General features: G+C 41.0%; 1 protein-coding gene across 6 annotated transcripts in view; it reads left to right on the forward strand.

Annotated features, from left to right (window-relative positions):
* The window catches only part of DNM2 (dynamin 2), a 244,936-nt gene that overhangs the window by 213,427 nt on the left and 13,492 nt on the right, over nt 1-18,017 (forward strand). For 4 of the 6 annotated variants that reach the window (XM_089656333.1, XM_089656334.1, XM_089656335.1 and 1 more), the window contains one exon: nt 6,102-7,099. The exons of the other annotated variants lie outside the window; for them this stretch is intronic. In XM_089656333.1, coding sequence (XP_089512459.1) covers nt 6,102-6,171 — 70 coding nt within the window. In that variant the 3' untranslated portion in view covers nt 6,172-7,099. Of the gene's footprint in view, nt 1-6,101; nt 7,100-18,017 lie in introns of those variants that run through there. 6 annotated transcript variants of the gene reach the window in all.

Below are 18,017 nucleotides of genomic sequence, written 5' to 3' on the forward strand. Positions count from 1 at the left end.
GTGTTCTGTGGACTGATGAAACAAAATTAGAACTGTTTGGGCCCATGGATCAACGCTATGTTTGGAGGAGGAAGAACAAGGCCTATGATGAAAAGAACACCTTGCCTACTGTGAAGCATGGTGGAGGGTCAATCATGCTTTGGGGCTGTTTTGCTTCTGCAGGTACAGGGAAGCTTCAGCGTGTGCAAGGTACCATGAATTCTCTTCAGTACCAGGAGATATTGGATGGAAACGTGATGCAGTCCGTCACACACCTGAGGCTTGGGAGACGTTGGACCTTTCAACAGGACAATGATCCCAAGCATACCTCCAAGTCCACTAGAGCATGGTTGCAGAGGAAAGGCTGGAACATTTTGGAGTGGCCATCGCAGTCACCAGACTTAAATCCGATTGAGAACCTCTGGTGGGACTTAAAGAAAGCAGTTGCAGTGCGCAAGCCTAAGAATGTGACTGAACTGGAGGCCTTTGCCCATGAAGAATGGGCGAAGATACCCGTAGATCGCTGCAAGACACTTGTGTCAAGCTATGCTTCACGTTTAAAAGCTGTTATAACTGTAAAAGGATGCTGTACTAAGTACTAAGATTGAATGTCACTTGGGGGTTGAATAAAACTGATAATGCTGTGAGCACAGAAAAGACATTTGTGGTTATTTCATTATAACTGTTATGTTATATTTGTCTGACCTACAAGTGCCTCTTTAATGTAAATGTAAGCAAGATGACTGAATGATCAAAAGCAATGTCAAACTGGCCAAAACACTCAATTTCAGTGGGGGTTGAATAATTTTGGACACAACTGTAAGTAGTGTGATGAACAAATATAAATCCATCCAAAAAAAAATCAAAGTGACAAAAAAAAAAAAATCAGTGTGGGTAAACAAACTAATGTGTCCATGGCACTACAAGACACAGCAGTATTGTGTTCAATTCCAAGCAGGCTTCCAGTGAAACAGTCCACGACCACTATGACTAAAAACTCTTCCTGCGCCTAGTGAAACACCCTACTATAGGTTCTATCCTGCTGCTGTGCAATGTGATCAACACAAATTGTAAAAAATATATAAATAAACAGCGCAAACATAGACCTCTATATCAAATCAATATACAAAGTGCAAACATATATAAAAAATTAAATAAATAGTGAAGTCCATCAAAATTAATAAACACAAAATTCAAAAATAGTTTGTGCAAACAGAAATTTTCAAATTCTTCTTCTATTATAAAGAAACTTCCACCTTCCACCCGTGAAAACCAACATCAAATGCACTCACCAGATTAAGGTGAATGAAAAGCCTTTTAGGAATTTATGGGATCCTAAACCCTCTTTGGTATCCACTCTATAGGAATCCTCACCTCCAGCATAGACTCCACCATCCAACCAGGGAGAAAAAAAACTCAGATAGTGTAATATTGCAAAACACCATTCATAAGTGAAATCAAGGATTAAGGCCACTCACATTATAATCGCTTTAAAAAGGCATATTTATTAAGACCAGCTTCTTTCCAGATGAACAGTAGATGTAAGGCAACCTCTCACAGAATCTCACATCACAGCTCCAGGTTACAGCAGAAGCTCCACAGAGACCACACATATACAGATCCCAAAAGATGGCCGCTGGAACGCACCGCTCAGCGTGCGCTCCACTCACCGGAAGTGACGTCAGACGTACGGGGTAGTAACCGGAAATGCGTCAACGCGTTTCGCCCCTCCCATCGGGCGTTCTCACGACCACTATGCACTCACCAGAAAGCTACTGGTATAGTAGCAATGATATTGATCCCTCAAATGGAGACTGGGAATCTTTGACCAAAAGGACTTCTCTTAAGGAAGAAAGCTCACCACAGGAGCTCAGAAATCGATATATAGTGTAGTACTTTATTTAAAATAGATAAAAAAAACAATCCATGTTTAAGACTGGACAAACGTGTAAACACACATACCAAGATGGCCACCGCTCCAGGTCACGGACGAGTCGGCTTGATGTCAGTATGTAAGCTCCATCCAACGCGTTTCGTGCGCACACACATTAGGGGTATGCCCATTGCCGACATCAGAGACAGACTCCATTTAAATAGCCTGCTGGGCGCGCAACAGATTGACGGGCGCCATTTTCTTGTAGCTCACAAACAGGGAACACTCCAATATGCAATTTAAAATTAATCACAATAAAGGAGCCATTAATCTAAAAATTTGAAAACTCACCACTAATAGACAAATAACTAGCAGCAGTAAATAAAAAATTGATATAAACTTTTACATTGGTTTACATTTTTATTAAAAAAAAATCTCAAAAAAAGAAACCTAAATCCTAAATGGAGGATTAGTTAATATTTAGGAATCACTAGAAAAAGAATTTAAAGGATACAGTCACCATGATATCCGGGTCCAAAAAACAATTGTGGAGCCTGAGAGAGTAAGTGTCAATCGGTGATACTGTCCCATATTATAATATACAAGTAATTAAAACAAATCAGGCCAAAATAAGTAAAATGAAACCAACCACTGATTAAAAAGCAGGCAATTTAAATATATCTGACCATAAAAAATGATATAATTATCAAATTACATGTCGACTGTATATAGATGGATTGATGTTGATATAATCGTCAAAACACATATCAGCTGTTAAAAATAAAGTAATGTCGATACCAACATTCAGGCCCTTCGGACTCAGGGAGCCCATTTCATATATTCACTTGGTATGAAGTTGAGAAACTGCTCTCCGTTTGTTACACCCTCTCCAGTGGGGATTCAAGATGTCAATACCTATAAATTTAATGTCATGTTTGTTCTTATGATGGCAATCCCTGAAATGTTTCCACAAAGAATGCTCCTTATAGACTTTCCTGATGGTATATTGGTGCTTCCCCATTCTGTCTCTCATACGCCTAGTTGCCCTTCCAATATATTGTTTATTGCAAGAACATTCTACTAAATATACCACGTAACGACTGTTACAAGAAATAAAGGAATTAATGTTTGTCTAAACATTTCAGGGATTGCCATCATAAGAACCCACATGACATTAAATGTATAGGTATTGACATCTTGAATCCCCACTGGAGAGGGTGTAACAAACGGAGAGCAGTTTCTCAACTTGACACCAAGTGGATATATGAAATGGGCTCCCTGAGTCCTAAGGGCCTGGATACTGATATCAACATTGATTGCTTTATTGATAACAACTGATGTGTTTTGATGGTTGAGATCAACATCAATCCTGTATACAGTCGACATGTAATTTGATAATTATATCATTTGTTGTGGTCAGATATATTTAAATTGCCTGCTTTTTATCAGTGGTTGGTTTCATTTTACTTATTTTGGCCTGATTCGTTTTAATTACTTGTATATTATAATATGGGACAGTATCACCGATTTGACACTTGCTCTCTCAGGCTCCACAATCGTTTTTGGACCCGGATATTATGGTGACTGTCTCCTTTAAATTCTTCCCAGTGATTCCTATATATTAACTAATCCCCCATTTAGGATTTAGGTTTCTTTTTTTGAGATTTTTTTATAATTTATATAAATTTTTACATTGGTTTACATTTTTATTCACTGCTGTTATTAGTCTATTAGCGGTGAGTTTTCTCCTTTTTAGACTCCGGATTAATGGCTCCTTTATTGTGATTCATGTTAATTGCATATTGGGAGCGTTCCCTGTTTGTGAGCTACAAGAAAATGGCGCCCATCAATCTGTTGCGTGCCCTACAGGCTATTTAAGTGGAGTCTGTCTCGAACGTCGGCAATGGGCGTACTCCTGAGGACGTGCATGCCCACGAAACGCGCTGAGTGGAGCCTACTTGCTGTCGTCGTACTGCCGCATCCGTGACCACTTTTTTTTTTTTGTCACTTTGATATTTTTTTGGATGGATTTATATTTGTTCATCACACCACTTAGTTATATATTGACTATTTTTGCATATATGTTTGATTGAGAAATTTACATTATCCAATTTGCACTGGTGAAATATTTTACCTTCATATTCAGCACTGCACTTTAAAGGGATAATATAAAGAATTGAAGCGGTTAGGCTTCTCTGCAACCTGAATACTGGCCTGTTGTAACCAGGAAAAGCAGTGAAGTGCTCTGGTAGAGCTTTATCATCTTTTCTTAAACACATTCCGTTCGGACATTTAGATGTCCTAGAAATGGGCCAGTAGGACTGTTAGAGCTGGCTTAGAGGGGCAATGAATGCGGCTACAGAATTCGACAGGTGATTTAGGTTACTTTGTCATTTTTAATAGGAAACTACAGTGTCTGTTTTTATTATTTTCAAATTTGTGGTCCGCTTTAAGTAGAACAGTTGCCATTTTATGTCCATTCAAGGACATAGTCTTAAAAGAGAAGTATGGGAAAAAAAAAAATTATACTCACATAGATGGATGCAGCATTAATCTGATGCTGCACCTGTCCCCTGCTGGCTCTGCAGTGAGAACCGAGCAATTAAACACCGCTGATTGCTCAGTTCTCCCTCTCTGCTCTGAGCAGAGAGCAGTGAGTGCTGGAGGGGCAGAGCAGAGACCCGGTGACTGTCACTCAATGGAGTGCTGGGCTGTGGGGGGGGCGGGAAGGGGCTGGCTCAGGCTTTTGGTGGATTGCTGAGAGGCTGAACCAGGTTCCGACCTAGGCTTCTGGGTGGATCCCGACCATATGGTGGGGATCTTTCAAGAGCCTTGACCAGCTGAGTGATGCCAGCCTGCAGTGGACATTAGCCAACTATCGGCTCACAGGAGTACAGAACGAATTGCATTCCTGTGGCTTACAAATGAAGTACAACCAAAATAGCATTGGCTGTACATCTCCTTTTAAGAAGCAGTTGTATTGATCTCTAGCTGCAGGCACTGTGGGGCAATTCTTAAAATGCATAGGAGAAGCACTCTGCTCTACCAACTCTTAAAGCTGCTGCTCTGTATGTGCATTAGTTATTAGAAGACTGACAGGCTTTTAAGTCACTGCTGGGAAGGACAGCAGGGGAATCTGAGCTATTGAGTCACTGATGGTAGAGGGAGCAGAGTTGCTGAGTTACTGTTGGCAGGGGCAGCAGGGCGAGCCTAGCTGACCCCCTGCAAGCATGCTGGGAGAAAATGACCCTTGCTCTCTGGATAACTGAAATGGTATCTCTAAGGATATCAAACACCCCTCTGCTAAGACCTGTGGCTCTGCTGTCAGGAAAGCTCATGCTCCTTGATTTGTGAACTGTAACTGTGACTCAACAGGAGGCATTCGGACCTCTGGAGAAAAACACTGCTTCCACTTAGAGAGCAAGGGTCCATCTCTGCAGTATGCTGGAAGGGAACAGGCTTTTCAGTGCAGGCTGTAGTTGCTTTCTAAAAAAAAAAAAAAATTGTCCAACCTCAGTTGCCACTGCCACCCCTCCCCATCATGGAAACAAAATATTTAGCTGGACTTGTCCCAGTAATCAAAATGGCTCCATCTACTGTCATATTGGACCCTATATGTAATAACGGTTTTGAAACGGGAAATGTGTTGCATGTAGGAATCGGACAGGATTTTGCTTTCACTTTTGTAATCTGCACTAATAAAATGGCGTGTGGTTGCTTTTGTGGTTTTCTTGCTTATTTTCATAGGTTGCATAACAGGGGCTTATGTTTTGCAGATCCTCCATCTTCAGAGATACACTTGACCTCAGAATTCTTAGATATGTTCTCTGTGTTGGCTCCAGTTGCCAATTGGATTCAGATATTCATATTCCTATTGTCAGTGGAATCTGAACACTTTAGTCTGATTGGTGGCTGTGGACAAGGCAGGCAGTTATTTTAGACTTCTTCTTGAGGCTCCATATTTTTGTAATATATCTGGAGAGGTAGCAGTATTACCAATGGCTGCATAACAAATCTGTTTTAATTAACATTCAAAAAGCTGTACTGATTATAACGAATAGTAAAAAAGTGCTATGCTAACAGGAATGAGCATGATCAATAACACTACTTATGACTTTTCGATACCAAGACACTGCTGCAATTGGGCTTTTTTTTTTTTTTTTTTTATGTGGCTCCCACTCATAACTCCATATCAATGCCTTTTTTTTTTAAAACCATTGTTTCTCTCGCCCTTTCTTCCTTTTTGCAGCCGGAGACCACCCGCCGCCCCAAACCGGCCCACCATAATCCGACCTGCAGAGCCCTCCTTACTAGACTAAGCATCGGGACGGGCTCCAGGGGCGTAAGCGAGACATAAAGGCTTTGTCGGAAAGAGGGATTATAAGCTGGGTGTCCGTCTCCGTTATCAAAGACGCCGTGCCCGCCCAGCCGTGTAATCTGTCCGTGTTGTTGTTGACCAGTCCTATAGAAATAGACTTTCTCCATCTCATGAAATCCATTAGATTGATCAGTCTTTAATGGTGCATGTTAGCCTTCCGTTTGAGTATATTTCTGAACTGGAACCGAAAGCAAGGAAAAGGAAGAGTTCATTTCGGTTCTGTCAAGCTGTTCCCTGGCAGGTTTCCAAAATGGCTGTTGCCTTTTTGAAAAAAAATGTAGAATGATTGCTAAACTCATCTCTGTACCAACAAAGTTCCTGTCAGACACAAAAATGGCTGACACCTTCCCTCATAAACCTAGAAAGCTAATCTTTGCTCTAAAGCCACAAACCTCATTTTCCCTCAGCATGGCCGCCTTTCTAACATAGATGCAAAATGAGCCTAAAATCCCCTAAAAGCCTCCAATGCAAAATGGCTGCCCTCCTTCTGCTTCAGCCAATGAAAACACAAATTATTTGGAATGGATTAATTGAGTGCAAAGGTCTATTTCTATCTCAGTAGCTTTTGGTCCGAATTATAGCAGATAAGAAGAAATACAGGGTTTAATTCTGTGTCTAGTGGGGGAAAAAAACCCTGGTTCATGGAAGATATGACAGCGTGACATCAAGCGTGTAATATACAGACATCCAGTCTGTGCTGGATTCCTGCCCCACCTATTTAACCGTTGGAGTATTTAAGCCATTTCCACATCTGGAACTGACTTGTTCATGTCCTAATGAAATTTATGTACAGTTTTTGGACCTTCGAGATAAAATTTGCATTAATTTTCATATATATTTAACAGTCTATAAAAACCTATATCCTGTGAGATTTTTTTTCCTACCGAATTAGTTTTGATTCTCTTTAAATCAGTGCCTTTTATGCTTACGGGTGGGGTAGAGGACTGTGGGGCTGTGTGAATGGGAGAAAACCAACATGATTTGGAACAACCCAAGTATGCATTGTAAAAACCCAGACAAACTGCGCAAACCTGCTAAAGGAAGTACTGGAACAAGTAGCACTGGCAAGCTGTACTAGGAGCAGGAGGGGGTGGTAGCAGTAGTAGTTGAGTTAAAGGTCAACTGCACCAAAAGCTGATAGTTCTGTTTTGCATGGTTGCTGTCAAGTTGAATATGTTGGCTTTTTAAATCTCTGCGTCTTCATTGGCAAGATATCCACACCAAAATGGCTGAAGCAGTTGCAAATTGATAGCGTCCCTGGATCCACCTTAGTATGGATATATGGCTGCTGCAGTTGTGGACCTGTTTTTGAAGGTTTTAAACTGGTATAAGATGAAAGATCTGAAGTCAAAGACCTAGAACAAGACTGTGTCCAGTGAAGTATTGATGTGCACCTTCGAACACTAGTCAGCAATGGCAGTTAAAGATAAAAAGTACTCGCTTTGGTCCCAGCTTCGGGGAGGCACAGGTAATGTCACCTTCGACTCCTGGGTAGGTGGGCAGTTGAAATCTTGTGAGGATGCATTGCAGGACATTGCATTTTTGTAAGATTTCGCGTGACCAAGAGGAAGCAAACGGTGATGACATCACCCACACGTTCCAGAAGTCGGGATCCGGATATGTCAGCTTTTATGTTTCTTGTAAAAGGTTTCTGGGTGGTAGAGGGCTGGTAGGGATGCAGACCTTCTATCTGCACAGAAGGTCCACTTTAAAGCTGGCCAATAGCAGATTAAAGCTCAGCTCCAACCAAACCTACTTAATGCATGTTGGACAAAGATTTTTATTGTGGTCTGGTTACTCCTCTCCCAGTGACAACCTCTTTTGATTCTTGTATAGGTGTTACAAGGAGAAGATGTTGGGTTAAACAGTTATCTCCAGTAGAGTGACAGACCTAAATGAAACCAGTCAAAAATGTTTCCTTTTCCCCCAGCTCTACCCAAAGCTGAAAATAAAAAAAATTCTGGAGTTGGGCTTTATCTACCTTCTTGCTCTTCATGTTCTCTAACAATTCAGAGATTAAACCCTGTTCACACATTACTGGATTGTCAGTTTTGTTTGGGTTTAACCTTCTTTCCCTCACACAAAAAAGGTACTTTTAAATTTATGTGGCAGAGCAATGGCATTCCTTTGCCTCCAAACTGTGAAATAAATGCTAGGCCTTCTCTATGCAGATCTGAATGTAAAAACTTCCTGCGCTAGAAATGGGGCCCTATTCACCAAGCTGCTGACACAATACTCCTTACCAACATGAGTGAATACATATAGATATCAGGTGCAGCGCTATACCTAAGTGCACTAAATCAATATAAATATAAAGTGCAAACTAACTATTCAAAGTGCTCTAAATATTACCACAAAGTATTATACTTATGTGCAAAAATTGTGCATTAACAGAATGCTGTGCAACCCGTGTATTAAAAAATATAAATAAAGTGCAATTAGTGACAACCAAATCACTGCAATCATTTGTTATACATAATAATAAATCCAAATAAGTTGTTTTTAAAGTAAAAAAGTGTCCAAATGCAACAAAACTTTTCAATCTTCATGCATGTGTTACGTGTCCACACTGTGTAAATCCACACTTTAGCCGTGATGGCCCCTCACCTCCTTGTCACGACCCCTCAGGGTCAGCTCGCTTAAACCAGGACACCACTTTTTAGTAGCTCACCAGGACCTCACCCGCCTCTTATACTCTATCAGCAGTCTCCTCCACGATTCATATACAGACACAAAAGAGACTCACATAGTGTAATCCTGTTTTAATTTGCATAGTAAATGTAAAATAAAATTGCCCACTCACATTTATGTTCATCTCCTCATGAGCCTTCAATACCCCATGCTATGAATCTCCTGCATGGGTATCTCAATAGAGGGATCTCAAATATGGCCGCCACGCCGGAAATGACGTCACCGCGCTCCCAGAATCCTCCTCGCGTACCGACGCGTTGCGTCACGGTAACACGTGACTTCCCCTGATTCATAGCATGGGGTATTGAAGGCTCATGAGGAGATGAACATAAATGTGAGTGGGCAATTTTATTTTACATTTACTATGCAAATTAAAACAGGATTACACTATGTGAGTCTCTTTTGTGTCTGTATATGAATCGTGGAGGAGACTGCTGATAGAGTATAAGAGGCGGGTGAGGTCCCGGTGAGCTACTAAAAAGTGGTGTCCTGGTTTAAGCGAGCTGACCCTGAGGGGTCGTGACAAGGAGGTGAGGGGCCATCACGGCTAAAGTGTGGATTTACACAGTGTGGACACATAACACATGCATGAAGATTGAAAAGTTTTGTTGCATTTGGACACTTTTTTACTTTAAAAACAACTTATTTGGATTTATTATTATGTATAACAAATGATTGCAGTGATTTGGTTGTCACTAATTGCACTTTATTTATATTTTTTAATACACGGGTTGCACAGCATTCTGTTAATGCACAATTTTTGCACATAAGTATAATACTTTGTGGTAATATTTAGAGCACTTTGAATAGTTAGTTTGCACTTTATATTTATATTGATTTAGTGCACTTAGGTATAGCGCTGCACCTGATATCTATATGTATTCTTCTCTATGCAGAGTTTTTCCTATTGCCTGCTGGAAGACTGCAAGTTGGAGACTTGAGCTTGGGATCTGTAGACTACTCTGTGTAGTCGATGATTCCGGAAGTTCAATACCCGTCTCAAGAAAGGGTGAAAAATGTTCTACAACACTTTCACATCCACAGCCAGTAAAATCGTAGCATTTTGTGTAGATGTCTACTTTTTTTGTTTTTTTTTTCTCCTCCTTTCTGATATTCAGAATATTTCAGGGACTTAGGTGTACTGGTCAAAAGAACTAGGGCATGTACATTCCAATCCAGGATCAGTGATTAAGGTTGACCTTCTATGGCACACAGAAGGTCTGTGTTTTTGCCAGGATCACCAGGTGAAAATTAAAGGAAATGTCTGAAAAAACTGTCACCACATCCAAGACCTGGTAAACTGTATTATATTACATGGTTGCTTTAGATGCCTTGTGGTCAGAATTTGACTACTTCTATCTATCTCAATTTTGGATGCCCTGTTCAAAGGCTAGGTTACCATAGGAAAAAAAGTAAAAAAAAAACACTTTCAGTGTACCTCTGCAATGCAAAAACATTACCTATGTTTTATTCCTGGCAATACAGAAAAATATCTGCCAGAAATCCAGTGTGCATCTTAATCCAGGTTGTACGGCAAGGGTGTTTTTGTTTTTTTGTTTTTTTTCGGTTTTAACAAAGTATGGGGGGGGGGGGGGTCATGCCACCCCAGCAAGTAAATGGAGCAAAGAACATATTGGCGAAATGCATCAGTTCCTTGCATTGCCAAATAGGAGACATCGCTATTTTCTGTTTCAGCTTTGCAACTACCTGTGCCAGTGCTCTGCCACCAGCCTGCTCACTGTATAGCAAATCATTAATATCATTACTGCTGATTCTATGTCCCGTGAGCAGGTAGGGGACACATTAGTTGCCAGCTTTGATGATTGTAACATCAGAAAGAGCAGCAGCCAGGAGTATTTACAGTTCTAATTTTATATTTTCAGCATTTTTTTTTTCTCTGTGGCGCAGTCTGTAAAATAGTTATAGGTGACACAAGATGCTGCAAAGCTGAAACTGGGAATATTGGTGTCAACTGCCTGAATGGGCAATGTGACAAGCTTGTGTAAATCTGAAGATTGGCTGAACTGAACAATAAATCTACTAGCTGGTATACAAGTTCAAATATATGAAATACAACTGTGTGTTTAGCTTTGCTGACAAGAATTCTGGAGCCACTTGGCAGATTTGGAGTAATTTATCGAAGTAGCAGAGTTAAGAAATACATTATCTCAAAGCCCTCTCGCAGATCAGACTTCCTGGGCTTTTACTGGAATTCTCTAGGGACAGACAACTGAATATGATATGTTACTTTGGCGCAATACAGTTCTTATTTTAGACTTTTGGTAAGTGAAGTTAAATTTGCTTCAAGCGTTGGTCCCCTCACTGACTCCTAATAAATCGCCAGACTCCATGCAGTCTCTGCACATAATGGTGGCTTTGGATCTTCTAAGGAGTAAGACCCAGGTGTTCCCTCTGGATAAATGTTCCCTCCAACCCTTCTATAGGCCTTTGGCCACAGCCAAGTCTCAGGAAGGTCTCTGCATCTGCCTAAAGCTAACATTTCCAATCTTCCTCATGACCAGCAGAAGGCAGAGAACAGCGCAGCAGTTTACCTAAATTTACAACCCCCCTAAGCAATTTGTACCTATGGGCTTTTATGGACAGGATGGCAGGTCTTTATTTTTTTTTTTTCTTTGGAAGAGCACAATCAAGACTCGAACAGTACAGCTTGCACAGTCTACATAACCCTTAGTGATCTTGTAGATCCTGAGCAGAAGCAGTTTGTAGAGTTGTTTTCCCATGCTCTCAGAGCCTGCGGCCGTGCATATGTATCCATCGAATTGTAAGTGTACCTGTCACCTTTCCCGGGAGGCCTGAGAATGCCTCATGCAGTTCAATTGTTACAGGCCTAGTTATTTGACAGGCTCTGTTTTCGACAGGCACAATTTTAGGAGTTGGAACTAGAGCTGTTTTTTAGGCAGAGCTTCAATCACTGCTGATGAGCTGAAACACATTGACCTCTGTAAAGAGAACTTGTGTCATAACTAAACCTGTGTGCCTGCTTGCACCTTTACATAATAAGTGCATTTATAATGCACTTTCAAGGGAGTAGTTAAATTATTTACAGCCGAAGGATAATTTTGAGAAGAACCTCTGGAGCAGGAAAGCAGATGTGCCTGAAGTTTCTTGTGGACCCCTGGAAGCCCCCTTTCTTGCGCCCCATAATGCAGAGTGGGTTGCTGCTGGAGCATTTAATGACTGTAGCAAACGTATGCAGGGAAGGGGGCACTCTGGGTGTACAATAATAACTTTGGACAGATATAGTGATCGCCCAGGTCCACTTTAACACAAGTACATGTACAGCAAGGAGCAGTTCCCCTATGCAAGCAGCCCATGTGCCACCAAACTTTAATAGACATAATGGCATAACGCTGACTGCTGTGCCGGCTTCATGATACAAGTCCATACCATGCACCAAAACACACGACCGCATTCTCTGGGGATGTTCCAATCATGGGTGCGTTTTCTGAGCAGTTTGAAGTTGGATGATACATCAAAGACTTGTGTGACTCTTCTTTGTATAGATAGACCCTAAGGAGCAGCTGGTTTGTTACTACCGAGAAAAACTGTGTACAATGACCTCCCCTGTTCTGTACCTTATTAATAAACTAAAATAAAGGGAACCATATCATTCTGGTGGCTGGTCATTTCACTTCTGGGTGTCTGACTTACTGAACTTGTTCTACTCATTCAGAAACTGGTATTTCTTCATATTACACAATAGTATCTTTCTCTGTAACTCCTCTCTGCATAGCATGCTGGTAATGTCTACTATTGCTCTCTGCTAGATCTCCTCCCGATCATTCTGATAACTCCTCGAAATAATTCCTGTCTGTGACTCCTCTGGTTACTCCCTATATTCCCTGTAACTCCTGACATTACCCCATATAACTCTTCTATAATACATTTACCCCTTTTTGTCCTATAACTCTCTTTTTAATCCACTCACTTTAAAAAATATATATTCAATCTTCTCCTTGTTCCCATATGCCTAAAACACATGCTGACTGCTATTAATTGATACATTTATAGGTAACCTGTGGTGCCATTACTGTCCTCTCCTGAAGATGTTGGCTGCCTTTGCGCAGTAGCTTAGTTATTTTCTCTGACCTGCAAATCTAAATTTATACATTGTCTTTGTGCTTTTTTTTTTTTTTTTTTTCCCCACTGACCATTGACTGAGAAAGTATTGCATTTAGAGATGGCCAGGCATCTGGCATTTTCAAAAGGGGTCAGCAATGGCAGCTTCTGTACTTCTATAGGCAGTGGATATCCTTTAGAGTGGATATCCAGCATAAAGTAGACCTATATCCAAAATGGGGGGGGGAGGGGGGAATAGTTTTGCATAGATTAACCCACATGGAAGAAGAATATATTTTAAATCTATTTATAAAATATCCTTCCCAAATATATTGCCTTATATTTGAAATGCTACAAGTTTGGCCATATTCAATATATTTCAATTAAATATATATATATACACACAATTTTTTTTTTTATATACACTGCGTGTTGAAATGTGTTTTTATTACAAAAAAATAGGAAAAATATTTTTAAAAATACATTTGAAATATACTGTATGTCTTTTAAAAATACAAATCTACTTTTTTGGAATGCATTTACAACTATTTGTAAAAATTACTTTTTTGTATGTTAAAAAAAAACTGAATAATATATTTAAAAAAAAATGTTTTTTTAAATCCTACTATTCTTCAGATCCATTTTAACATATATTTATAAATGCATTCCAAAAATGTAGATTTGTATTTTTAAAGACATGCAGTATATTTCAAATGTTTTTTTAAAAATATTTTTCATATATTGTGTAATAACGTATTTCAACATGCAGTGTATATATATATTTATTGAATATGGCCAAATTTGTAGCATTTCAAATATATGGCAATATATTTGGGAAGAATATTTTTAAAATATATTTCAAATATATTTTTCTTCCATATGGGAAGGGAGGGTTATAACCTCTGTCAGATTTGTTTTTCGCCATCTGTGTCCTATTGTGGAGATTCCCCTTCACTTCCTGTCCCATAGCCAAATAGGAAGTGAGAAGAAATTCCTGGAATTTAAGGGGATTCCTTGGGAACCCCCAGGTCATCAGAACTAGTGTCCCCATTGGAATATTTCCCTTCTATTACTTTTCTTGGGACAATCCAATATTTGGGATTGTCTTTTTCTTTCACTTTTATTAATAATGGAAAACAGGACAAATAGGGTGAATCTCCTTAACGAGGGCACAGATAGCAATTAAAACAAACAGGCGTTCTAATCCATCTCCACACTGTCTAAAACTAAATAAAAATAAATAAGTTTTGCATTTAGTTATACTTTAAACCTAACTATCCGTAATGCCCACTGCACCCTCTTACACCTATGCTGACTAACCTGTTTGACTTCTTGGGGCCGAGTGTATGCAAATATGCGGCCTCTCTGTGGCTGTGCCTTGGCACCAAGGGGTCGCATATTTGCGTACCCATTGTAAACAAAAGATGTGCTGAGAGCATGTGTGCTCTGTGCGTTCCTGGTACCTTTACTGGCACCTCATGGAAAGGTTTACGATCATGTGACTACCATGACAGGTCACATGGCCCTAAACCTTGCCCTGCCTCCTGGTGTCACAAACCCCTTAAAGGGCCAGGAGGTGCTGACACCAAGGGGTAAAGAAGAAAAACAAAAAGTATCTATGTACCTATTTTCAGCCTGTCCAGTCACATTTCGGTTCCCTGTTTCATTCAGCTGTGGCTGCAGGGGCGAGGAGGGCGTAACAATGGATGGCCAATAGGAGCCTATGGGTGACGTCACTGCTCCAGGCTTTACCTGCCATTGTTGAGAGCTCTCTCCTCTGGAGCTGCTGCTGGCTGACACAGAATCACATGACCAGAGCAGGCTGAAAATAGGTAAGTATACCTTTGTTACACAGGTTAGTCAATGTAGGTGTTAGGAGGGGGGAGGGTACGGGAAATCTATAAGGCTGGTTTGGTTTAAGCTGTAATTCCACTTTAAAGATGAATTCTAGGCTTGTACCAATGTAATATGTACACTCACCGGCCACTTGATTAGGTATGCCTGTTTAATTGGTTGGTAACACAAAATGCTAATCAGCCAATCACATGGCAGCAAGAAAGAAAGGTTTAATTGACTTTGAACATGGCATGGTTGTTGGTGCCAGACGGGCTGGTCTGAGGATTTCAAAAGCTGCTGATCTACTGGGCTTTTCGTTCACAACCATCTCTAGGGTTTACAGGGAATGGTCTGAAAAAGAGGAAATATCCAAAGAGAGGCAGCTGTGTGGACAAAAATGCCTTGTTGATGTCAGAGGAGAATGGGCAGCCTGGGTGTTGTGACATTCAGATGGTAGGGTCAGAATTTGGCATAAACAAGAAAACATGGATCCATCCTGCCTTGTATCAATGGTTCAGGCTGGTGGTGGGAGATTTTCTTAGCACTAGCAAGGAGTACCTAATAAAGTTGCCGGTACATGTATATACCATACCTGTAGGTTCTCCCTGGAAGCTGGAAATTATTGTAGTAGACACAGCTACTCCAGTGATCTCCACGACCTATCGGGTCCTGGGACAAGCGGCTGTCTTGCAACATTCAGAGTGTAGGAAATCAGCCACTCAGCTCAGCCACCACTTAGATGTCGCTTTGCATTTTCTTAGTGAATGCAAAGCATTCATTAATTGGATGAGGTAGAGAGCGCAGGGGTGGACTGACAACTCATGGGGCCCCCGGGCAATAGGGGATCATGGGGCTCCTGTGTCCTTGCCCAAACTCAAAAAAGCCTATGAAAAAGGTACCAGGGGCATCTCATGGGGCCCCCTACTGACCTCGGGCCCTTGGGCAGTGCCCCAGTTTCCAAATGGTCAGTCCGCCCCTGGGAGAGCGTAACATTACCACCACCCATCTCCACTTTATCAATCAGAGAATGCTTTGTATTCATTGAGGAAATGCAAAGCACCCTCTGAATGGTGCCTGTGCTGAGCAACGAACCTGCTGTGTTCGCAGTACAGCAGGCCAGCTGCTCGGCGAGGGACCTGGAAGCTGGTGGAGAATTGCTGTACTAGTGGTACCCGCTACAGTGATTTCCAGCTTCTAGGGATGCCTCAGGTTTGGTAGATGCAGATTTGGATTGGTTCAAATGCTGCAAGGTGTCACTCAATGACAGAGCTTGGAATTGCTGCAGCTCAGATCCTGGGTTTCTTTTCCCTCCTTCCCTCCTTTCCTCCATGACATAATATCTTACTCTGTTTGTCTGACTCCTTGTAATACCCTCCATGAGCTCCTGAACCCTTGCACACAGACTATCTATTGTGAATTCTCAGGTGCGTCTGTGTTCCTGAATGTCAGAGTTAGTGTCAGTCTTGAAGATCCTCACTACATAAGAACAACGGTCTGTGCATTTACTCTTCTATGTGTATCTACATACTCCCTACCAGGGGCGGACTGACAACACCCGGGCAATAGGGGATCATGGGGCTCTTGTATCCCTGCCCATACACAAAAAAGCCAATGAAAGGTACCAGGGGCATCTCATGGGGCCCCCTACTGACCCTGGGCCCTCGGGCAGTGCCCTAGTCCTCGAATGGTCAGTCCGCCCCTGCTCCCTACATTTATCCAAGTGAAACGGCCATTGTGTTTTTCTACATCGAACAACAGAAAGTCTGTGTGCAATGGTCCTAAGTACTATTTGTTTTACTGCTGTGGTGATTAAGATGCTTTACTTTTGCATGGAATATTGACATTTCATCATTACAACAGATTTTTTTTTCTTTTTACAATAAATTTTATATTTACTGGAGATTAAGACTTTATTTTTCTCCTTGCACTCAAAACTACTATTGGCTGGGGAAATAACAGCAGCTTGTGTTCTTTGGTATACTTCATATGGTTATTTTATTTTTGTAGAATATGCTGTTGTGTTGTGGAAGAAACAATGAAAGCTACTTCATATCTTGTCTTCCATTTACCAAAAATACATATGGCCAAGTCTGCAGCCACACAATTTCACTAAGGGTTGGGGGTGAAGTGTTACTAAACCCAGGACCCTGCATTCACTATGTATGGTCTCCCACAGTACACTCAACATGGAAGTGCAATTATTTTAGTAAATATAAATGGCTAAGTACCTTTTCTCATCAGCTGTTAGAGCAGTCTTGTGACTTCTATCAGTGTCTGGCTGAGCACTGGTTAAAGCTTGATGTTTTCATTCTTCCCTGATTGTCCTGTGAGGCTGCATGACCCCTGACCTTTCTTGACAGCGCTGATTGGCCCTGTGCTGATCACATGCACTCTCCTAAGGAGAAAAAAACCCCCACCAAACTGAGCTTGTGCAGCTTGCCCCCAAGGCTCTGTACTATCAGCAGATGGATGGGGACAGTAGAAGGGGAGGATCAGAGAAGACAAGGTCAGACAGCTTTTTTACACAATGCAGACGATTAACCCCTTAGGTTCCACAGTGTGTATAAGAAGCATGCTCTACTGCATATACAGACTGATTGTACTGTTGAGGGTTTAGTAACACTTTAAGAGCTTGCACTACTGTGCTGCGACTTTACACTCTCTGGCATGCAAATAGCATCAAAGTAGCACTTCATGAACAGAACTGTTATAAGTTCCTAGTACCAAAAAAAATGTCCCATCAAAGTGGCAGCAAAGTCAATACTTTCTTACTGGAGAAAAAGAAAAGCAAAACGCACTCTGAAATCGCAGAATCTACATTGATGTGAACCTAGTGTAAAGGAGCTTCATCTATTTTTGTAAGGAAAGACAAATGACAACTGATTGGCCAGTTTGGACAACTTTTTTGTTTTTTTAACCAGTTTTTTTGTTTTCTTAAATTTTTATAACTGAATCCTGTGCTTTGATCGCAAACAACAAAAATATGGATGGAGAATTTGTCATCTGCACTTTCTTTAGCAAAAATTACTTCATTGTGCTTCTGGAAATGTATACAGACAAAATGGGGATGATTTAGCAAAAGTGGTGCACATAGAATCTGGAGCAGCTGTGCATAGTCACCAATCCGCTTCCAGGTTTTATTGTCAAAGCTTAGTAGAACAAACTGAAGGTAAGCAGGCC

This window comes from Staurois parvus, unplaced genomic scaffold (genome assembly GCF_062004578.1).
Source record: "Staurois parvus isolate SC_StPar_1 unplaced genomic scaffold, SC_StPar_1.0 ptg000900l, whole genome shotgun sequence".
NCBI lineage: Eukaryota > Metazoa > Chordata > Amphibia > Anura > Ranidae > Staurois > Staurois parvus.